This window comes from Borostomias antarcticus (genome assembly GCF_949987555.1).
Source record: "Borostomias antarcticus genome assembly, chromosome: 13".
In the NCBI taxonomy this organism is placed as follows: Eukaryota; Metazoa; Chordata; class Actinopteri; order Stomiiformes; family Stomiidae; genus Borostomias; species Borostomias antarcticus.
The window spans coordinates 7,765,302-7,790,298 of record NC_140246.1 but is presented as its reverse complement, the minus strand read 5'-3'; the positions used below and the strand labels follow the sequence as shown (position 1 = coordinate 7,790,298).

At 46.1% G+C, this 24,997-nt stretch overlaps 2 protein-coding genes across 2 annotated transcripts; one reads left to right on the top strand and one right to left on the bottom strand.

Annotated features, from left to right (window-relative positions):
* Positions 1-4,679: 4,679 nt before the first annotated feature.
* Positions 4,680-6,230, top strand: chrm2a (cholinergic receptor, muscarinic 2a; the record flags this gene model as incomplete). The annotated part of the gene is made up of 1 exon (XM_084447587.1): positions 4,680-6,230. The coding sequence occupies exon 1, from the start codon at positions 4,683-4,685 to the stop codon at positions 6,228-6,230; it is 1,548 nt and encodes a 515-aa protein (XP_084303713.1). The 5' UTR covers positions 4,680-4,682.
* Positions 6,231-13,938: 7,708 nt separating this feature from the next.
* ptn (pleiotrophin) lies at positions 13,939-22,128 on the bottom strand (the record flags this gene model as incomplete). The annotated part of the gene is made up of 4 exons (XM_084447895.1): positions 13,939-13,994; positions 19,745-19,906; positions 21,522-21,695; positions 22,035-22,128. 4 exons carry the CDS (start codon positions 22,126-22,128, stop codon positions 13,939-13,941), a joined length of 486 nt encoding a protein of 161 aa, XP_084304021.1.
* Positions 22,129-24,997: the final 2,869 nt, after the last annotated feature.

Here is a 24,997-nt window from a genome sequence, read left to right as displayed (position 1 = left end):
TGGTCTCCAATGAGGGGTGCATGGGGATGGCCTGGCAATCACTGACCTGCCCCCCACAACCTCTCACCTGAGGGGGCGGAGTCTCGCCACCACGTCACTATCCACGCCACGGTCCCCACATCTCAGCCCCTGAGTTGGCTAAAGACACAGTTTTCATGGTTGGGTGCATGTGGGTGGCCCGGAGAGCAGTACACTGTCCTCGAGGGGACAGGGGAACCCTGCCCTGTGGGCTCGAGGGGGCGGAGACTCACGGTCTTCACCCATGGGTGCATGGAGATTGCCCAGAGGTCACTGTACTGTCCCCGACCAGCTCTGACCAAAGGGGGTGGAGTCTCACCACCACACCACTATCCACGCCATGGACCCCGAAACTCAGCCCTTGAGTGGGCTAGAGACACATGGTCTTCACCGGTGGGTGCATGGAGATTGCTCAAAGGTCACTGTACTGTCCCCAACCAGCTCTCCGCCCCTGGTTATCTGGGTTTATCCCTTACCTTTCTCCAGAAACAGAAGTTGAACCAATTGCAGCAAAATAGCTAACATTACAGGAATCATCAGTGTAACTGCTTTAGCCACTGACCGCTACCATTAATATTATGGAAGCTGCTGCTAGTCGTTGTGAGCTCATGAGCTAACTGGCTGTCCCGCTCTTATTGTGCTGGATTAGCATTGGAAGCATTGGAACTGATGTGTCCAGGCGACAAGACCTATCTAAATGTATCAGACATTATTTCATGTCATTTCAATTCACAGCTATTTCAGTTTCATGACTAGCTTCCGTCCTACCAGTCCTACCAGTAAGTTAATTAACTTGAGGCGGCAAACAGAATCTGATTACGTTTTTAAATCTTTTATGGGCACACTTTCCTTTTCTTGAGGAACTTTCAAAATTAGGCTACTCACAGAAAGGCATTTGTTTGTTGACTACTGCGAGAGCACCATCCGATGGCCACGTTCCAGTGGCTGAGAGAAAGTGGAGAGAGATCAGGTTTTTTATTTTTTATTTTTTATAAAGTTACACGCCCACAGTTGCATGGCTGCAGAGCAGGGAGGGAGGTCTAGTAGGCTAGAGATGGAATGTGGAGTTGGAAAATAGATTTATAAAAATATTTGTTCCACAATTTTCATTTATTTTAGAATTGCGAATGTGGAGTCGGAAAATACATTTGTTCAATTTCAATCATTTAGGCTAGAATTGGGGGGGACAATTTGTGTTTTTCAGAAATTGAGGGGGACATGTCCCCCCCGGGATCTGCACCCATGGGTGACAGCTTGCGTATGCCGGACATGCTCTCCCAGCAAACAGCACTGTAAATGAAGGCCGTAACCCTGCTCGCTCCCCAATGAGGGGTAAGCAATAAAAGTGAATCTAATCATCTTTAGCTGGGGGGGCAACTGCCATGGGCTTTACCCTGAATCAGTGCTCCGAGAAGGCGTAATGAGAACCGGCATGAGAGTCGGGCCTAATGCATCACTTTAAGTGCAACTACACCTTCTCCCTGTAATGGTATTCCCCGCATGCCGTCCTGAATACAAGAGTGTCCATGTTTGTATGCTTGTGTGTCGGAAAAAGGTTACCTTGCCATTTAAACGGGATGATACCATCATTGGCGATTACTAACCCTGTGACCTGTAAATCCCACAGGCAGCTCTGGAGATGATTGTGTGATGCTAACAAGAAAGTTGTACATGAAAAGGAGTGAAGACAGAAAAAAAAAATATATATATATATATATATATATTATATTATATATATATATATATATATATATATATATATATATATATATATATATATATATATATACAGTATATATGCACATCACGAACAAACTGGTGCTGAACCAAAAAACTGAAATGAAAAAAGACAAGGTCCGCACACAGCAAGCCTGTCCCGTGCTTTAATTTATCTTAAAACCAAACACACATCACACATAACCCGTGTGCCTGGTTTTAGGGGAAATTAAAGCACGGGACAGGCAGCTCACTGTGTGCGGACTTTGTCTTTTTTCATTCTGATTTTTTAAGACAGAACACAAAAATGTGACACGTGGTTTTCAGTCAGCCAGTGAAGACAGACAGAGGGATACGCACAGAAATTGTGTGTGTGTGTGTGGGGGGGGGGGTGTAAGGTTGGACCGCTGTGTCTCCCAAAGGGCACAAGCAATTTTCAGCTCTAGTGAGCCAGCTCCCAGGAAAAGTTAAGGCCAAAACGCAGAACAATGCTCAACTCATTTATTCTCATCCACCTCTCTACCCATTCTTTTACCCTCTAAATGAAAGGAGAGGAAATCGGAGCTTTTAGAATCCAATGACCAAACGCCGGTGGTCTTATACTATCCATTGAATACAGTAGCATTTCTAGTTTATATGCCACCCTGGGCGAACCCCCCGCTATGGCGCCCACCCCCCCGGCCCCGAGCCGACACGGTGAGATGGAACACTTTCAGATTCGTTTTGTCAACGTGAAATGAACGGTGCCCCCTCCCCACCCCGACTGGCCATGTTGCCCATGCCTAAATACGCCACTGATCTAATATACTGTATGTGACGAGGCAAACGCAGACGGAGATCGACAAGGGATGGCGTGAAGACGTAGCGGCTTATGCCTTTGCGTGTGAGAGCTGCTCTACCTTGTGTCCGCGTCAGCTGGGAGCGCAGCAGGGGCTCTCCGGGGCACTGACCTAAAGATTTTGAGGCCACCGCCGTGATTGATGGCTAAACGGCCAAGCCGCCGCCGCCACCCCGGGTGGAGGGAAACCGTACGCGGGTCACACACCTGAACGCCCTTCACACCTGCACCGGTCTGCCGCAGCCCGAGACATCGTTATTCAGCGCTCGGGGGAAAAGGTCGAGGGATGACACCCCGTTATCTCTTCCCCGTCGCAGCGAGAGGGAAAATATGACACGGTTAAGTGAGGAGGATGTTGCAGCGTTTAGCTAAATGACTTGTTGGACAAACAGCCCGGCAGGCTGAGGGTCCATCCCTCACACCTCTCTGGCGAAATGTCACACACTCAACTTGCTCCCCCTCAGGGAGTAGCGATGTCTACCCCTGATGTGGAGTGTGAAAACATTTTAAAACAAGGCCACCCTCTCTCTCTCCTCTCTCTCTCTCCCTCTCTTTTATCTCTTTCTCTCTCTCTCTCTCTCTCTCTCTCTCTCTCTCCCTCGCTCTCATTCTCTCTCTCTCTCTCTGGACCTTTTAGCAAACATGGCCTGGTTTCTGGAGAAAGGGATTTTGTGCGTGGCATTTTGTTTTCCCAAGGGCAGAGATTTCAGGTGTGGGACGAGACTTATGGCAGCTGGAGGTGGACAAAGAGCAGCTGAGGGACTTACCGCCGCCCCCATCCTCCGTCAATCTCCCCTGATCCAGTTTACGACCCTAATCCACTTGTCTCTCGCGAGCCACAAGTGGGTCCTGTTTGTATTGTTGCTGTTTTTGAATATAAATCGGCGGACTTAAACATTTTATGGGGATTAGTTGTGCTTAGCTCTGAGCCTAATGCAATGATTAGGGATTTCTGGCCCAGCAGATAAACTAAATAGGGTGCGTTTGACTGTGAGAGGCTTTAAGCCTAAAAGGCAGGACCTTGGAAAGTGCTGCTCCACTGACAGTGACAGCCAATTAAATCCCACTCGGATAAGTCATGTCTGCATGGTGATTCAGTCAGCAGGTCTTTTCATATCTAAGGGACCTACAGTAACAGTCACCCATGGAGGAAAATATCTGACTCCCATCCGAATGAACAATCCTTGTTCATCAGAATAGAGCAGGCCCACATTAACCCTCCAATCCCTTGACTGTTAACCACTGCAGTAGTATTACATAATTCTTACCCTGTATTACAAGTAGACATGAAAGAGAGAGTACAACGAGCTGTTATGAAGCAGAACACCACCTGAGCACAGATAGCTCTGCAGGTGCAGACAGGGTCAAGCATCAAAGAGAAGGGTGGTTAATGGAAGATTGCCGACAGAGTGTTCACTACATTCTGGTAGCTAATGGTTTCACATCGTACTAATACAGACAGAGTGCTCATTACAGTACATTCTGCAAGCTAATGGTTTCACGTCATAACAACATTCAAGTTCTTTGATGTGCGGGAGAGGAAGTCGACAGGCCAGCAGGTGCGTAACCGTTGCTGTTGTGACAGACGGCACCTGTTATAAATCTCTGGAATTGTATCTCAGCGCAAAAGGACAGGAAGCTGAACATCAAATTCAGTATGAAAAGCCTCTGAAGTAGTACACTGAGCCAGTGTCAAGGGTAACATGACTGAGCCAGTGGGTCAGCTGTGATCAAACAAACTTCTGAATGTCTGAGAACCGTTTGGAAATGGGACTTTCACAGTGAAATAGTGTTTGAAATTACTTTTGCTCAATCATTTTGCTGAAAGTGAATGTAGCGTTATTGATCTTTGTACTGTGAACTACTGTAGGTTTATGTGCAGCTGTAGATATTGTAGACACTGTTCAATAAAACGTTGGGGGGAGCAAGAAGCTCATAATCTTTCACCTCCTTTTACGGTGGTTTAGGGACAGCGGACAACCAAAAAGAAAGAAGATTCATCTTGTGTGACACCAACCTTTTCCTTTTCTCCTTTTCTCCACAGGCCTGCTGGCGATTTCAAGCCCAGATTCCAACTGAGACAGAAGAGCGCGACTCAAGACCAAATGCAATGGATGTGTTCAATTTCACCTACTGGAACGCCTCTGAGGGCAACGACACGGATGCCGTGGATGAAACCGAGAGCCCCTACAAGACCGTAGAGGTGGTCTTCATCGTGCTAGTGGCCGGCTCTCTCAGCCTGGTGACGGTCATCGGAAACATCCTGGTCATGCTTTCCATTAAAGTCAATAGAAACCTACAGACTGTCAACAACTATTTTCTATTCAGTCTAGCATGCGCTGACCTTATCATCGGACTGTGCTCTATGAACTTGTATACGGTCTACATCGTGATGGGCTACTGGCCCCTGGGGCCGATCGTGTGTGACCTGTGGCTAGCCTTGGACTACGTGGTCAGCAATGCGTCCGTCATGAACCTGCTCATCATCAGCTTTGACAGGTATTTCTGCGTCACCAAACCCCTCAGCTACCCCGTCAAGCGGACGACCAAGATGGCGGGGATGATGATCGCCGCGGCCTGGGTCCTGTCATTCATCCTCTGGGCCCCTGCCATCCTGTTCTGGCAGTTCATCGTGGGCGGGCGGACGGTTCCCGAGAAAGAGTGCTACATCCAGTTCTTCTCCAACGCCGCCGTGACCTTCGGCACCGCCATCGCCGCCTTCTACCTGCCCGTCATCATCATGATCGTGCTGTACTGGCAGATCTCCCGCGCCAGCAAGAGCCGCGTGAAGAGAGACAACCGTAAGCCGTCGGGGGCCAGCCACGCGGGCGGCGCCGTCTCCCCCAACCAGGGGCGGAGCCACGCGCCCAAACCCAATAACAACAACGTGGCCGCCGAAGAGGCAGAGCGCCCCCAGACCCAGACCATCGACGGTGAGCACCCCGACCAGCATGACGGCAAGCTGCAGAACGGCAAGGGCCCGTGCGCGGCGGGCGGGGAGGCAGAGACGGAGGGCGAGGACGGCGCCAAGGAGAACTGCGCCCCCGGGGAGGAGAAGGAGAGCTCCAATGACTCGACGTCCGGCAGCGCTGCCCCGTCCATCCAGAAGGACGAGGCGGGGGCGGAGCCGGGGGCGGAGCCGGGAGCGGCCGGCGCCAACTGCAGCCCGGGGCCCAGCCAGACGGCACCGCCTCCGCCGCCGCGCCCGCACGCCAAGGCGGGCGGCTCCAAGCTCACCTGCATCAAGATCAAGACCAAGTCACCCAAGGGGGACTGCTACACTCCCTCCAACGCCACTGTGGAGATCGTGCCCGCCACCGAGAAGCAGAACCATGTGGCGAGGAAGATTGTGAAGATGACCAAGCAGCCGCCCAAGAAGAAGAAGGGGCCGCCGTCGCGGGAGAAGAAGGTGACGCGCACCATCATGGCCATCCTGGTGGCATTCGTGGCCACCTGGACGCCCTACAACGTCATGGTGCTGATCAACACCTTCTGCTCCAGCTGCATCCCCAACACGGTGTGGACTATCGGCTACTGGCTGTGCTACATCAACAGCACCATCAACCCGGCGTGCTATGCCCTCTGCAACGTCACTTTCAAAAAGACATTCAAGCATCTCCTACTCTGCCAGTACAAAAACATTAGGTCTGCCAGATGAACACGCGTGTCTCTGTGCATGGGTATGTGTGAAGGTGTGTGAAGGTGTGTGTGTGTGTGTGTGTGTGTGCACTTGCTTGTGTGTGTGTGTGTGTGTGTGTGTGTGTGTGTGTGTGTGTGTGTGTGTGTGTGTGTGTGTGTGTGTGTGCGGGGGTGGGTGCACTTGTTTGTGTGTGCACATGACTGTGTGTGTGTGTGTGTGTGTGTGTGTGTGTGTGTGTGTGTGTGTGTGTGTGTGTGTGTGTGTGTTTGCTTGTACAGTATCTGTGTGCGTGCGCCATATAGTGGGTGTGTTTTGGATGTGTGTTTATGTGTGTGTGTGTGTGTGTGTGTGTGTGTGTGTGTGAGAGAGAGAGAGAGTGTGTGTGTGTGTGTGTGTGTGTGTGTATGAGAAACAGTTTCCTTTGTTTTTCATTTATTTCTCTTCTCAATAACCTGTTGTAGCACTTTACACGAGTTCAACTGTAGTCAGTTGTATTTAGATTTGTTGCAGATTTTTACTTCGGTGCAGAAACAAAATGGGAATATTGTGGATAGCAGAAATAATACTTTGAGAGATGGATTCATTACAATCCACAACATTATTGCAACAGTGCTCAATGAATGTCGTTGCTAAGTCTCGAGTGAATATGCATCTCACAGCAATGCTGAAATTGACATTGATATACAGAATCAGAAAAACAGAGGACAGTACTGTATGTGATGCAAATTTGCAGACATGATTTTGACAGTAAAACCACACAGCAGAACAAATAGATGGAACACAAAGTAGACAGTTCAACAGAAGGTTCTACACTGTGTACAATACACAAAACTCTAAGGGAAAATAGGGCTGACTGAATCCACAAACCTCAAGTTTGAAGATCAGTGTAAAAAGATCCCTGTATATAACTGTATTATATCAATGTGCTCAATATATAAGTGGTGTGTGTGTGTGTGTGTTTGCGTGCGTGCGTGTGTGTATGCGTGTGTGTGCGTGTTTCTTTGTGTGTCTTTGTGTGTGTGCACAGTATGCGTGTTGGTCTGAGAGTGAGAGTGAATATTAATGAAGATGGCCGCCATCAACCATAACTCAAGGACATTATTGTATGTTACAAGCTGTTTCTGTACGCCACTGGCACTTTGTGTTGCCGTGATTCAATTTGCAACAGCTTGTCTAAATTGCCTCTGGCGTACCCACACCACTACATGCCATGGCTGGGAAATCTTTGATCTCCAGAGATGGAGAAACACCACCCCTTAAAGAAATCACAGCCCAAAGTTCCACAGTCATGTGAAGTATGATTAAAAGTTTTAAATTTCAAATTTGTGAAGTTTCAAATAAAGTTTCCAAATGAAATTTCAAATTTATAAAACGCACATATTTACCCCCTTTAGTGCCACAGGAGGGCTCATATAACATCATTCAGGGGAAAACAAACAATAACAGTGACACAGATAAATACTGCATAAAATATCAAAAGGGATTGTTTGGTCACATTGCCTTGTAGTTAACTACCGTGATCTCAGATTTTATCTTGTGATATGAAGTGTTTTTAATGTTTGTTTGTTTGTTTTATAGAAGCTAATCAGATATGTATGTGTCTGCTGTCAGCTTGTTTACTGATGCTGAAAGCCTTCCTATTCACACAGAGGGCCCACGAGTAGCAGGAGCTCAGCACTATTTCATTCAACGGGAACAGGTCTGGTGTGTTTCTATGGCTGTGTGGGAGACCCAGAGACCAAGGCCCACAGAATGGTTTCTGTGGATACAGGCACTGGGGATTCTCCACATTTCTTTCATCCTATTGATTAGTGGGTTATGTTATGCTGTAGTGTGTGTGTGTGTGTGTGTGTGTGTGCGTGTGTGCGTGCGTGCGTGCGTGCGTGCGTGTGTGTGTGTGCGCATGCGTGTGTGTATGTGTGTGTGCGTGCCTTTGTGTGAATGTGTATGCTTGGTTGTCTTACTTGCTGTTGTCAAAGGTTGTATTTGTTGGGAAACCGATGGGTTACTTATCCAGGGGGTTGAATCTCTCTTAGTGAATGTTAGTTTGTGTTTGTGTTGATGCCTCTGAACGGGACCTACTTTTATTCGCAGGCCTTGTGAATTATAAGGGCTATTTTCATGTCGGTACGTTAGATGTATCAGTGTCATATCATGAGATGAACTGTATAAATCATGTGAATAGATGGTATACGTGCAGATGGACTCATATCCCATGCTCAGGCGCAATCTAATTATAAATATCATAATAACAAGCACATAGCCGTAATATCTGTGATAAAACATGTATGGTAGGCCTAGTTATCCATGCATTTTGTCCATAGAGAATGCTAAACTCAAACCAAATCTCTGTAATGAATGCAAAGCAGCACTTGCGATTGGATGGCGCCTCTGTGGTTGATGGGGCTTAACAGAAAGTAATTTGCGCATTGACACTTGCGTCTATCTCGGACAGGCCTGTTAAATGGAAATTCCCTGTGAGCTCCATCAGATTCAGAGATGATGTGGAACACCTACATTGGAGATTAAAGAGTGTCCATCACACGCTCAGCTTGGTTTACTGTACACGTCCCTCCTAGTGCCCCGCCCACTCCCTGTGCTGCTATGTGTGACTGGACGCTATACTAGACCAGGCCTTTGTTTAGCTGTACTCATAAGCATAGGGAACAAGACACACAAGCTTACTATCACTCTCTCTCTCCTTCTTTCTCATCCACGTTCTCCTCTCTCTCTCTCTCTCTCTCTCTCTCCCTCCTCTCTCTCTCCCTCTCTCTGTCTCTCTCCCTCTCATTCTCTTCTTTCTCGCTCTCTGTCTCTCTCTCTCCATTTCTCGTTTCCTCTCTCTCAATCCCTCTCTTGTTCTGTATGTCTCTCTCTCCTTCTATTCATGAATATTGTGCTTTGCTTGATAAAACTTTCTGAAGAAAGGGAATAGGACGATAAAAGACAAAACCGAATGCCGCCACCCTGTCACGCTGATTTAAATGGAGGTGTCCCCCGCCGGACTGTTGGCATCACCAAATAACTCAGTCCGTCAGTCACAAGACGGGCCAATCCCAGCAAGCTGTGCGAGGCGCGGCATCCATCCGAGCTGAGCGTCCAGCCATCCGTCAGTGTGATAAGTGGACCCGTGTCTGCGTGTCATCTGTCACACCTCTCAGCGGCGTCTAAAGGCCTCCAAGCTTCCCGGGACGTCTGATTAATCTCAGACTAAGCTGTCGTTTGAGTGATTCCAGCGAGAAACTAAAGTGCACGCCAACACAACTGGTGGTACAAGGCCCGCTTTGATGTGAACACCCAGCTGTTTGATAGAAAATCACTTATCACCTGGCTGCAAAATGTCCGCCGCTGCTTTGACCGAACGCTCCGTTTACTGCTAGACACACTATTCTGAAGTGAAACTCCCACTCAATCTTTTACCCTCTTACGCTTAAGTGGAATATCGTTTGACAGAAATGTGACGAAAGCTATTCCTGTTCTGCTTTGTCTTTGGTGGGTGGAAGTGAGTCAGGGCTAAAGCTCAAGGGAGCGTACATTGCCATGTGTTAAAGTGGCTGGCTGGCGTAAGAACGCACAGAAGGAACATGCAGCCCCTGAGGTGACCGCTCAGTATGACCTAGATAAGCACGCTCTAGTAGTCACGGTTGCTGAGGAGGCCAGTGGCCGACAGGATACACAACAGGCTCTCGCAGTTGTGTCTCAGAGCATGTGGGCCATGTTTGGAAAAAATGGTAGACATTATAGTTCGGGTCAGCCAAAGGGTTTCCTACAGGGATGATCTAACGAGGAACGATCTTTCCTACAGGAATGGTTTTAAAAGGAGTCTTTAACTTCAAGGTAAACAAAATAGGATGTTTGGCAGCAATGTTTGGCAGTCTCTGATGTGTCTGTACTGTATGGCTCGTCGGTCCCACACTGAAGTAATATTTTAGACAGAACACAGTACAGCACAGTAGCTCAGTGTCTGTGAGATGTTGGATTCACTTGTCAGTATACAAGATGGCATTCTTCCACTCTTCAGCATTCTCTGGCATCCCATAAACGTTGTCTCCATGGCGTCAACAGATCAAAATGTGCCGTCAGAGCTAACTAGGCTCCTTCTCACACGGCTTATATCAAAGGGCTAAACTCCTGTTTAGGGAGATATCTTAAACGTTTATTTTTAGGGAAAAAAGTAACAAAAAGAGCAAAAAAAACGAATTTACACTTAATGGTGAGGTTTTTGTTTTTTCTTAAGGGGTAAAGATGCTACCAGTAAGCGTGGTAGCCACTGATTCTCTGCTATCAGTTGACAGTTACTCTTAACACCCAAGGCGATGATTTCACTATGTGGTGTTAGAGGTGTCGCTGAAACAGACAACATATCGTCAGATTGTACAGAGCAATTTAAAGTGCCTTAATATCTAGAACCACATTAACATTTGTAAATTGCTCTCTAATGTTAAACCTCACACTTCTGTTGCAGCGCAACCAGGTGGTTCAGTAATAGTCAGACATGTTGAAAAGCACAATGTATTTTCTATTTGTAAAGTACAGGTTACCGTTGGATGATGATGTTTATTCATTTAAAGGTGCAGTATGCAGTTTGTGATTTCCTGTTAGACTTAGGAAAAATTTTGAATGAAATCCCTTCAGGCCTCCCTCCAAACTGGGGGAAAACAAATTACACGCGCATGTAGGTAGGTTGACAGGCATGTACTGTAAGCCATCCAATCATTTCAAGTTGGCAACTGAAAATGATTGGAGGCATTTATTACAGTCTTGCGACTTCCACAGATATTATAGATTTATTTCATTTTAGTGTCAGAGCATTTTATTTATTAATTGCTGTCGGAATGTAATGTGAATTACAAAACATATAACAAAAAGTGCTTCTGAGCCAAACTGCAGACTGTACCTTTAACATGCATGTCTAGCAGTGCTGAGCTCCTGTTCTCCCTCACTAACTTCATTGTGGTGAGAAGCCACTGGTACCGTGTGACTGAACAATCCCACATCACCATCATAATTCATCATTTCAGATCTAACTCTATCTCTTACATCAATGATGGCAATAGTCTGTCTTAATCCCTGTAGGCAGGTTTTGAAGGTTACACATTAATTGTCCGTGTGTGTGTATGCGTGTGTGTGTGTGTGTGTGTGTGTGTGTGTGTGTGTGTGTGTGTGTGTGTGTGTGTGTGTGTGTGTGGGTGTGTGTGTGTGTGTGTGTGCGTGTGTGTGTGTGTGTGTTTTGATCCAATACTGTATGTGAGTGTACAGCTGTATAGCCGTGTGAGAGTTAATGAGTGTATGTGTGCTTTGCTTTACAAGACAACTCTAGCATGAAGACATCAGAAGGCATCTGTGTGTGTGAAAAAAAAGAGTCACAGGGCACACCTGGTACTGAGTAATTACATGTCTCTCTCTCTTGTTCCTACTTTGAACAGTGTCTCAAAAGCAAATGGCTTCCAAAGACTCACTGACACACAACATTCAGTGAAATGTAAACATAGAGTATACTGTAGAGTAATGTAGAATGGGCATTCATTTTTGCCCACACAAATACATAATTGTCATTATACTGTATATTTTGTATCACATTTTATACATCTCTGTTTATTGTATGGATGTACAAATGTAATATTGAAAATTCTGAAATGTTAGAAAAATGATATTTAAGAGGAGTTACAGATCTAACCAGCATGAGTTACTTTAACTGAAAACACTTTTCTTGAAGAAAGCGACAGTTTTGAACGCTGAATGCTGACTTTTAAAAGGTGTGACGGAAAAACAAACCTTGTTTATTTGAAAGTAAAAAGACATGTACAGTATATTGACATTTCCAAAGGCATGGTTTCTGAAGGAATGGAAGACTGCCTTGTGAAATATAGAATTAGACTAAACTTTTCCATAGTTACGTTCTACTTACACAAACGTTGCCCCATGTGTGGGACTGATACTACTGCAAGTCAGAGATAAAATGATATTTTCTAGTGATCTATAGAAAAGAAAATCCATGATACTATGAAACGCTCAAATTGGTTGCACCAGTCTGTGACAGGCCAAGAGGGAGCTGTGTTTTTTGTCCATTTTGGTTCAAATTGTAAATGATCAATGAAAGATAAGGGACATCAACTCACCATAGGGAGAAACTCCAGACCAGCTGTTACTGCATGCGGCCATGTTGGAAACTTCAGAGGCTCTTCAAGATCTCTGAGAAATTGTTTTTCGGAAAACAACCAAATCCTTGTCTTGACCAATTTTAACTTTAGCAGGAAAGCCTCTTGAAATGGGCGCATGGGTGAAACCCTCCCTAGCCTCCCTACCTGTGCTACATACAGTACAGGTTTTTAGTTCAATATGTAGATTCTCATTGTGCACTCATTCACTGTGGCTTGTGGCTCCTCATATGGTAGATACATTGTTTGAATTGTATATATCTATAGGATACATTATGTAATTCGGATGCGGTACAGTTAAAATGTACATAACGTGTTTAATAGCTATCTGAATGTTCCCCGCTCTTCTTTACCCTCAACCCCCCCACCCCCTCCAATATGTACAGTAGCAATGGTATTGATTTCCTTTTGAATTGATGATTGATTATTTGTTCTGGACAATGAATCTGAGTGTTAACATCACTGGCCACCTGCAAAGCTATAAAATGAACTACTACATTCAGTGGATATATTGTGCCATATTCTTTTGAAAATGAATTCAAATAAAAATCTTGAGAAATGTGTTTGATGACTCTGTGTCAATAATGTTGAATAATGACATGGAAAGTGATATTATGAACAAACTGTTTGGGGGGGGGCACTTGTTTTCGAAGATTATTGAATTTCCTATCAACATGCAGTAAGAATATGGTGTTATATGATATAATACATGACAACCAAACCAAATGTGTTTGAACATCTCAATCTTTATTGAACATGTATTAGGCCTACTGAGGGAAGAAGGATTGAGAGAAAAGTTATAACTCCAGCTGGAAACAAAATATCAGCTCATCTATAAAGATTTCATGGGACTCTTCTAAGTGAGACAAGCAGCAATAACAATAACCAATACTGGACACAGTTAGTGGACACACGTACAGTAGCTACTTCATGGAGTTACCAGATGATAGGATATCTTTCTTTCTATGATTATCACTGGGAATATCAGTTCAATTGACCTAAAGTTATACTGTATCTGCTGACCAATACAAAGAAAATGTATAACATTGTTTAAACAGCATTTTATTTTTAGGATATTATTCCTATTGGCAGATTGTACAGGGGTAATTGTCAGAGAAAATACATCAATGAGACCAAATTAAAAGCATTTTTATGACAATATCAATGAGATTGAGTTTTGAAGTGTACAGTTGCAATAAAATCAAGACAAATTGAGCAATATTTACTTGAAAAAACTGCTGTTATTTTTTATTTTAAAACTATTTATTTTTACTTTACAAAATTACCCAGAAAATGTTATTAGATAAGCATTTTAGTAAGAAACACTTTGTCCATTTGCAGTACTCTTACATCCAAGCATTAGGTCACCTACAACAACATACAGTTCTTTTCAATGTGATACAAGGAGGAAAAAACATAGTTTTGTCACTACAATCCATTACACCACTGTTTTGTAGTTGCTACAGACTCCTACTCTCAACCTACAGGACATACAAAGAGGAACCATGTTGAGATGGGGCACTAAATGCCTCGTTACTCACTTCCTGTTTCCTGTCTGTGATGCGTCACTAGTCCATCGGTGTGCGCTCTCTCTTCTTCCCCTCCCTCTTCGGCTTCTTGGAGTCTGCGAGACGAACAGGGGGAGTCAGGGGGAGTGACATCACATATTTGAATAGTTACTCTGCAGCCAAACTGTGTTTGGAGATCATACACCTGGGCCCTGTACTACAACAGCTCGCTAGAGTACAGGACTCTCAAGCAATATTTGAAAAGTGGAAATCTGGGGTCAGTGTGTCAAATCAGCCTCTCCACACAGGCCACTATCTGCACGGGCCAATCAGCATACTATTGTAAAATATGATGTCCACGGATATCATGCTGTATAGCTTGTTACCACAAGTTCTTGTCACAGCGAGTGCTTCTGGGTACTCAGATTAGATCGATCATAATGTGGACTTTCAACTGGAATATGGTCATATTTTGTGATATTGCTGTCACTGAGGAGAAGAATGCCCTGTAATAGCACTATATTCAATGTAAGCTCATGTCCTTTGCACACGCTCTAGGGGCTTAGAGAAAATCCTTCTGCAGTTGGCCAGATGGTGCAGGTTTTGGTGGGCTTGTGTGTGTGTGTGTGTGTGTGTGTGTGTGTGTGTGTGTGTGTGTGTGTGTGTGTGTGTGTGTGTGTGTGTGTGTGTGTGTGTGTGTGTGTGCGCTGTATGGAAAATGCTTTATCATTGTCCCACGAGAGCGGATTTGGGAAACTGGCAGCCATGACAGGAGCTGCGGCCAGTGCCACCCTCTCTGCCGTTCTGCTCCGGTGGACGGGAGCAACACAACCACCTTGCATATAAGCCCTTACGGCCGTCTGTCTCTGATGTCTGCGCCGGTGTCTGTCTGTCTATGTCAATTTCCCCCTAGGGATCAGTAAACTACCTACTATTACCTCTATTATAGCCTGTCAGTCTGTGTGGCTGTAGCTGTCTGTGTGTGGCTGGTCTTTTCTGTCGGTAGCTTTGGCAGTTGGTCAGTTAGACGTTAGCCTACTGTAGGTTGGTTGGTCGGTCGACGAGTCAGTGTCTGCCAGTATGTCTGCCAGTCTGTCTCCTGATACATTTGTCTGGTCTGTTTGATTACACATGATTTACTGTGTGTGTGTGTGTGTGTGTGTGTGTGTGTGTGTGTGTGTGTGTGTGTGTGTGTGTGTGTGCTTCTTTGCCTTTTTCAGAAACTTAGAGGCATGATTCAAATACCTGGCATGATTCAAAAGGCATGATTCAAACACTTCTTTCTCTCCTCCCAGGTTTTTGGTGCGTTCAGGATGACACAGCGTTCAGGATGACACAGCGTTCAGGATGACACAGCGTTCAGGGTGACATAGCGGCATCCGTGTGGCAAAAGACTTGAATGTCAGCTGCCTAATCAACACCTGTTTGTGTCGTCTGTGTACCTGATCTGAAGCAAATTTCCACTTGCTGCCAAAATGAGATCCTCCAACATTAGTGTTTGTTGATTAAAGAGTCGCCGCTGAGAGGAATGCATCTCGAGCATGATGAGATGATTCAGGAGCGCTATCGCCAGCGCCACAGTAGTGCAGTATCCAATCCCAAGATCCTGAGAGGAATTATTGATGATCGGACATTCATATTTTGTATTTGCACTGTTTTTTGTATTGCATTTGCACTGTCATGTATTTGCACTGTTCTGTCCTGTCCTTTCACCCTGACTTATGTCATCTCCATCAGTGTATGCCATTACCCTAGTCAAATTCGTAGTATGTGTATGGCGAATAAACACATTTTGAATCTTTAGGATTTTGTCACCACCAGCTATGATTTTGTATTTAAATTGTAATGAACGTCCTTTTAGAGAGCCACACAAATCAACACATTTGTGTATAAATGGGGTAGGTTAGGTTACTTTGTGTGTACACGGGTGGCACATAACAAGTCAGTGTGTCCTTTTTTTTGGGGGGGGGTGCAGTGTTCTGGCAGCCCTGCAATTTTGTTAGCAGAATCCAAATTCTTTTACAGTGGCACTTGTGTGCTATCATCCTCAGTCACAAAATTAGGCGAGATTGCACTGGCCACACCTTAAAGCGCCACCGTCATCACTTTTGTGTCTGCGTTACTGACAGCATCTGACTCACCAAAATAGGGCCCTCTGTTTCAAGCATCTGTTATCTTGATGATAATATCATCTTTTGCTGAGAAAACATACTGTACCAACAAAACATGAAACCAAAACATCTAGAAATGCCTGGATATTCCAGAAAGTGGGTTTAGCGAAGATTCTGAATGAACTCTGCTAACCGTGATAGTTCAACTGAATTGAATTCAATCTCAGGGTTACTGTAGCAAACTCAGAGTTTTCACCAAACCCGCTTTCTGGAATAGGGCCCTGTCAAAGCTCTCAACAAACTATATAATCTATAGTCTTGCTAATACACTCACGTCATTCACTGAACAAAGTGAGCATGTGGGGAATGGAACTGCTCTCTTACACACACAAGCACCGAAATCACTTTTCCCCGCCCGGTTTCCTTGTTTTCATTTGTTCGACTGTTTTCGCCCGATGTCTTTGTCAGCATATATCTACTCTCCGGGGCGAGGCAGCAACACATTTCTCCGTTCTGGCCCTGACCAGGAGATAAGAACCCACAGTGCGACACGCGGGACGGCTTTCTGTTGCACTGGCACAATAACGCGCCTCCTCGCTATTCTGCCTCCGGGCTTTTGATGCAGGCTTGCAATCAGTCCAAGTCAGGTTTCATTTCCAGTTGGCGCCAGGTATGAAGAGCGGGCCCCAGCGCCAGAAGGAGGCGGCGGCATCTGAATGCTCCGTCTTCTCATTCAAGGACCAAGAACGGCACAGCTCTCTCCGGGGAGTCACAGCGTCTCTGTCCAAGGCAGCCCCCTTCGAAACTATTCAGAGATGACAGAGTTGTAGCGCCTCGCTTCGCCCAAAACAAACCCTGGCACCCGGCGACGCTCCCAGCGCGGGCCTCCCGCCGCTTGGCGTGAAAAGAGAGTGTGGGGGGGGGGGGGGGGGGGCGGACTTGGGAGATCTCCCAGCAGCAGGTATTCATAGTGTTTCGCATCCACTTTTGTTCCCGGTTCCTCTCGGTTCCCATTCCGCATGGGAGAGAGAGCGTTCCAGCCGAGGCGCGGACGGTGAGGGAGCTGTGACGCCCCAAATCTCCCGTCGCTCACAGAGTCTGGCGATGACAGATGTCTCCTCCTGCCCAGATGACTGCAGTAGTCAGAGGTAACCTATCCCCTGCATCCAAGGTGGCCGCTTTGAATTGCAGATACAGCCAGAGGTGAGATAGCCCTTGCGAGCCGCCAGGTGCCTTTTTTGTGTCTTTTTTTTATGATTATTCACTGTGCTGTGACTCGGTGGACACCCCTATCGCCGCCCCACCCCCCAGCACACACACACACACACACAAACACACATACACACATGCACACATACACACATACACACATACACACATACACGCACACACATACACACAGTAACCCCATCAACCTTACTTTCTCCCGGTAACCCCTTTGCTTCTCAGAGCTTATCTCACAACTGGCAGAGACAGCAAGCCAGGCCTCTCTCTGAGAGAGAGCACGCCTCTCTTTACACCGACCTCCCTTCACCTCCACCTCACTCTGCCTCCCCCCCGGGCTTTGGGCTTCATTAGAAGTGATTACACACACGAGTGCACACACACACACCCACCCAAGTACACACACACACACACGCACGCACACACACATACACAACCAAACATGCACACACACACAGACACACATACACAACCATACACACGCACGCACGCACGCACGCACGCACACACACACACACACACACACACACACACACACACACACACACACAACCATACACACACACACACACACACACACACACACACACAGACAGCCATACACACAGGCACACACACACACACACACACACACACAACACACACACACACACACACACACACACACACACACACACACACACACTGTGACCGTATATCCAACTCCTCATATACATTCTACCCTTGGAATACATACTTTAGCTTTGCATTCATTTGAATAGGATTTTAATTTGGGTGATTCTCCCTACATGTGACACACTAATAGGCTTTGCTAGGCTTATACTGCTCAGATACTGCCGCTGTGTTGACAACCATTACCGAGCCTCTGTCAGTCTGACACACTCTCCACACACAGGCAGATATGGCTTACCATCTTTCACCCTCATGACTCACTCCCTCTGGGTGATTCCAGATGCAGGAGAAACCGAAGGTGAACCCAGAAATCCTGATCAAATGGACAGCGTGTGTTCAGCCACCCTACAGAACCTTGGTGTTAGCTACCTAATTGAAAGCCAACGGCAGCATCCCGATCGATGCTTGAGATGCTGTTTCTGGCTGACTCAACTGACAGATTACTGTCTCTGTACTGAGCGTACAAAAACAAGCCTAACAAGTTCTCACCTTGTACGCTCCCTAAATATAGAATAAGCACACTGGCTATACTATGTCCATACGTTCAGATTGGACAGATTCTACCACATGGAGATAGAAGACAATATCAACCAGTTACAGTACTAAGATACCTGCACAGTATGTCTCTATTTATATACCAGACAATAAGTACTTTCCTCAACATTATGTCGCCTACAGTATGTATTAGAAATACTGATTAAAAAAGATGTGACACAGCAATTTGTCTGTAGACTACTCCACAGGGCAACGTTGGTCTTTTTATTTATTTATTTTTATTTATTTTTTGCTGTTGTTGCTGTTTATTTTTTTGAAAGGTCTTGCTGTCTGGAATGTTGTTTGTAAATGAAATTATATAATAAAAAAAAAGAAATACTGATTACTTTGAAAGGACTCTGGCCTCCCAGATATTGTAAGGAAGATACCAGTTCAGTAACTGGGGAGGTTTGGTCAAAATGAAAATTAAATGGTAATACGGGCTTGTTGTGAATCCTGGGTAATGTATTTTCTGATGATGTAATCCATCTAATCCTCTGTTTAAATTTTTACCTGGTCTAATCCCCTGATTAAATAAAACCAAGACAATCTTTGATTCAACGCACAGTCCAGTGAGTTGTATAATACCACAGGCACCACAATTACCTGGGATAATACCACAGGCACCGCCATTATCTATGTGTTCCATATCATGTTACAGTATGTGAGCAACAGTCCCATGGGTTTCTAACCATCTCAGCCTGGTTACGATCACATGACTAAGCAAAAACAATTTTATTGTCTTGGATTCTATTACCTATTTAGTTTTCCTGCTAATTCAAAATGATGGAAGCCATTTTGCTATGTCTCACTGTTTCCCTTGGCAAATTAGTTTATGTATGTGGTAGTAGAGAGTGTCTAAATGTACCAACATGAAGATTGAATATGAATAGGTGAGAAGTCTGGTACTATCTCAGATGAAATCATTCAGAGGATTTGAGGCTTCAGCAAGATGTAATCAGCGAGAGGAATTACAAGGAGGTCGACTGCTGAGTTCCCAACACACTCAGATATACCGCCTTCGTCTCATTGCCAAGGTTACGGTGTGACAAAGACCAACTCTAAGCTACCATATGTGAGGTGAACATATACAGTATGTAAACCGAAAATGTGTAAAGAAGCTCTCTTTCAACAGTCTCGTCTACCAACGGTAGCATTCATTTCCGAAGTCACAGAATGTGCTTGCGGAGATTTTATGCGTAAACGTGTCCAACGCATAACAAAACCACCGACTGTGTCTCTCACATCGCGAGCCGTGTGCAGCCAGAGTGAGAGGCAGCAAACGGGACACACCGGGCGTCGTGTTGCACCTTATTCTCCTGTACCTTGCAGCTTGGTCTTGGGGATCTTGCCGCAGGGCTTGGTGGCGCTGACTGTGCTGGGGCAGGTGGCGTCCATCAGGGCGCGCTTCAGGACGCCCGTCCGGTTTTTCTTGCCCGTCGCCAGGTCACACTCCCCCCAAGCCTGGAAGTCGTACTTACATTCCCCTGTGGAGTGATCGAGCAGAATAAACAAAACTGTTACTTATAAACGCGCTGAACCCATACGGGGTTGGCCTGCACTTGCAGCATATACTGTAGCACCTTTCTACCTTAACGGACAAAGCGCTTTACAATGACCTCTCGTTCACCCATTCACACATACATTCACACACCAGTGGTGGCAAGCTACCATGCAAGGCGAGAACTTTCTCATTGCAAGCAATTTGTGTCTTACTCAAGGACACTTGGACATCTCAACAGGAGAAGCCGGGAATCGAACCGTTGACCCTGCGGTCATTGGACCACCTGCTCTACCTCCTGAGACACAGCTGCCCTACCAGATAGAACATACCAACACAGACTAATGCTTCTGTCAGCTACTGATAGTCATCTACACTCTCGGGGATATGCTCAGCTTGTAGTAATTGAAGAACGCATACTGCAAAAACGCCTGAATACGACTGATCATGCAGTAAATTAAATGTACTTACATATTTCGGCTTGGATAAAGTAATTAGGACCTTACCCCACGGGTTGGATGAAGCAATTAAAATCTGCCCAGATTTGGACTTTTTATATTTACTATATCTGTACTGTCACAGACGACATTAGAAAGAGTCTCGGGGCATTCTTGGTGTAAAGGAAAGTGTGTGTGTGTGTGTGTGTGTGCGTGTGTGTGTGTGCGCGCGCGTGCATACAGTACACGTGCGATTTTCCAGATCCGTCTGCGCGTTATCTGTGTGCAGGTGTAGTTAATGACTTGTCTGTCTGTGAGTGTGTGTGTGCGTGTGTGTGTGTGTGTGCGCACGTGCGTGCGCGTGTGCGTGCCCGAGTCTCATCTCGCTTCCGTCCCCCGCCCCGCTGCCCCTCGTTTCCCCCGGCGACGGTGACACTTGTCCCCCAAACCCCCTGCTTCCTCACGGATAAAAGCGGAGGCCCCTGTCACCTGGCTCTGAGATCCCAGGGTGCTCATCAGAGAGAGAGGAGGAGGAGGAGGAGGAGGAGGAGGAGTGGGGGGGTGGATGGATGTCAGAGGAGGGAGCGGGGTTGGGGGGGGGCGGGGGGGGGGCAGCGGCCATTGGTTGGAGGCGGCGTCCTACAGGGACCTCCTATACAGTGGAGCTCTAACAGCCTGAGTCTCTCCGACTGTAATTTGCAAGCGAGCAGCACGCGTCCACACAGCAGCCCCTCCCGAGGGGAGAGTGGCTGCCAGCCCATGCTTTGTTTGCGCACATTGTTTGTACTCACACACACACACATGCATGTACACACAGACACACACTCATGCACGCAATCTCACAAATGCATTCCTATACAGGTCTATACGCGAGGCGCGGCTCTCCTTTTTCCCCTTTTTCCCAGCTGTATCCCCTCCTCTAAGCCGGGATCACAGGGAATTCTATACTAAGAAATCGGCGACTGGAGCCAGTGCCGGCGCCACTGACACGCAGACCACGAGCTACGGCATGGGGCCCCCGGGGGGGCAAATCCATTCCAGCTCAGGGACCCCTAAACCGCAGCGCCGGCGCTCTGGAACGGATCTTAATTCATTCACTATGCACATTATCGCTGCATGTTTAAGACGGTGGACGGTGGGCTCGTGGTGCTTTTGACGACTCGCCTCCGAACTGCTTCTTCCAGTTGCACGGGATCTTGCAGCGTTGGGTCTTGATGGTCTGCTTGCAGTCGGTGCCGGTCCGCGTGCCCTCTCTGGTGCCCGGGCCGCAGTCGCCCTCGTTGGCGACGCACACGCTCCACTGCCAGTCGCCGCAGTCCGACTTACGATCCTTCTTTCCTGTTGGACAGCGCACATGGATAAGTACACACACACACCTACAGTACTACACACACACATACACATCCATATGCATTCACACACACACGCACACACACACGCACACACACACGCACACACACACACACACACACACACACACGCGCACACACACACACACACAGACACTGCAATCACATCTATGATTATGCAGGATGCAATTAAAGCCCATTCTTCAGCAAAAGGTCAAACTATTCAAATGTGAAGCGCTGAGATCCGTCAGTCACCGTCTCAGATTCATATCAATATTAATATTAATTCATATTAATATTTCATATTCAGATTCAGATTCAGTCTCACCTTGTTTCTCAGCCTTGCCCCCTTCGGACGCTGACACGGTCAGGACCAGGATGGCCATCGCCACGGCGACGTACGTCCACTGCTGCTGATGCATGCTGGGGGAAGAGGACAGACACTGCGTTCACGATCGGACAGCGCGGTCGGAGCCACAGAGAAAAGGTGCTTATCATAAGCGCTGTAGGAGTTTACAGTCAAAGGAGTTTATACTGTCAAAGAATGGATCATGTCCATCCCATTCAGGCGGGACAAAGGATGGTGCGAGAGAACCCATGGGTTTACCCAACGAGCAGGAGGGTTCACGGGCGACGGATCGCACTGAATACAAGGCGGATGCCTCCCTGCAGTGTGTGTATCGTTATCAAGCAAAAGACCTGTACCGATTCCCCCTTTCTTGCTCAGGCCTCCAAAACATGACCAATGAAAGAGGAGCTCAAACCCCGGGCAGCGCCTCCGTGCCGTGGACCTCTGGGACGCTGGATTAGCGCTGGGATTCCGTCTCCCACTCTTTCTCCCCCCTCGTCTAATGAAGAGATGCATCCTGAAGCCCTGAACACGGCCTCGGAGGGGGAGGACGGAGCGGCATGGGGCTAAAGCAATTACCGGGCTTCTCCATGCCAAGATGCTCCACTGTGCTCGAATTAGTGAGAAAACGTAGAGCCTGCCGGGGAGATCGTTTCCGTTCGTCAGTGTTAATTAATCATGAGGCCGGTTCTGCTCCCCTGCCCACCCAACCAACCAACCCATAGCGCTCGGCCCGCGTTCTTATGTAGCTCTCCACTTTCACACTTTGCATACTGTATAGTTATGCAGCCTGAGCCCACACACATAAGAAATACAGTATAATGGGGGAAAGCTGAATAGCAAAATAGTTTTTTTTTTAAGAAAATAAAGTATTAAAATTCTCCTGTAATTCATTATTAGCCAGTATGTATCGTGTCCGCACTCATTAATATAAAGAGTTTGCTCTGCTGACAGTACTCTCGGCCAAGCCAAACTTGTTTTGTTTTGAGTGCTCAGAAGGCAAGGCTTAAACTCGTCTCCCCAGCAAGGGCGGGCAGAGCTAGCCCACTTCGAATAAAAGCCAGACCTCTTTCACAGTGGTATTACAGCATAAGTCAGACTAAGTGAGTCTGAATGATTCATCTCTTGCAAATCCCAGGAAATCTTTGAATCCAAGATAGTCTCTTTGAAATTAATTTGTTTTAGCGGTGCAGTACGGCTCTAACTGGGGAAGGATTTCTCTGAAAAGTCTCTGGGGTCATGATGGAGCCATTTTCTAAGAAAGGTTATACATTATGGCTTCCCAAAAGGATGAAGCCTATATGATTAATGAACAGCAGATTTTGACTGCGGTGTTCATGGGAATTCCACAGGTGTTGTGGAGCCTCCTGCTTAAAGGGAGGCAGGGGGCTCCAGCGAGGGGACATAAACATTACTAGGTCCCACAAAGAGCCGTAGGATCTGCCAAAGTCAAGACCTCAGGGTTTCCCTCCTTACTCAGGAATCAAGCCATTGTTTCATTATTGATCAGCATCAAATATTTACTCTGAATATTTTCATCCTGTACCTCTCCAAACCAGGTTTCCCCAGTTTTAAGGGCATGACAACACTTTTATAGATGAGTGCCATTACTTTAATCAGTGCCATTACTGATTACAGATCAGAGCGATTGGCTATTATACGCAACCTGACTCATTCCATGTTGAAACCTTGTGAGGGAAATTGTGTTCATGAGATTATGTTTAATACTTAAAGTCGCACTGAAATGAAAAAAGCATTCTGTCCCATTTTGGTTCACATAATTGGTCATAGTGTTCACCTATTCAATGATGTATGCCAAAAAAATTACAAAATTCTACTTTTGTTGTAATCTTATATCAAAATATATAATTTCTTACTTCCTGGAAAACGGTAGGTCACTCATAGCTTGTTTGCGTCGGAAATACGTCAAACTACGGAAGTTAGATTATCTCAAACGTCCGTTTCAGTGCGACTTTAATAATACTTTATTCTCTATTCCTATTAACAGTGTTCTAACTTCATACTTCATACTAAGGGATCTTCTGTGGTGTTAGACAGTTCCCTCTTCAAGGACATAGCTGGGTGTAGGGTAGATAACATTCATTGAGTATTGATGAGTGAAAGACAGACGCACAAACTTCATGTTTCATTTTAATGTGATGAGTTGCATTTCTTAAAGCGGGGATGACCATATATGGTACCATTTTCCTGTTGTTGCTTTTGTGGATGGGCATTTTTCATCTGAGCAAAGACATCTGCATGCTTGCTTTTCAAACCTCATGTGAAATACTGTATAGAAGACTATCACTGACAACTGTTCATTGCACTTCTCCTCAGATACAATCTGGTGTCTGTTCTGAATTGTCCTCTGGCCAGAGCACAGAGTTATTAAGGTTATCTTCTTACTCCGAAGTTCACCGGTGTGTTTTTGAAGTTCTTACCCTTTTAAAAGAATCCACAACACCAAACAGGAAATTATTAGGTATTGTGTTGGGCTCAGACACTTTCAACACAATGCATAGGTTCTGTTTTTCCCTCAACCTACATCTGATCCCTGTTCTAGCTAGATCTATTAACATTGCTATAGGGAGAGTGGGAAGTAGAGCTTGGCACAAAATACCAGTACAGTTTCTTCACCTACTGTAACCACACCTCAGGAAATACTTCTCTCATCTTCATCCCATTACATTTTACATTAGGGTAAGGGCTCATTTAGCAGACACTTTTATCCAAAGCGACTTGATGCATTCAATGTAGGTAGTCCAGAGAACTGTACTAGTCGCCAGTAATCATCATAAGTGCATCTCCGTTCTAAGAAATCACCTAATAGCATAACCTGTGCTAAAGTAAAAGTGCAAAAAGAAATGAATATAAATATGATAAGTGCTAGGAGATAGGGTCTGGGTAGTACTTCTTCAAGAGGCGAGCTTTCAATCCACCAC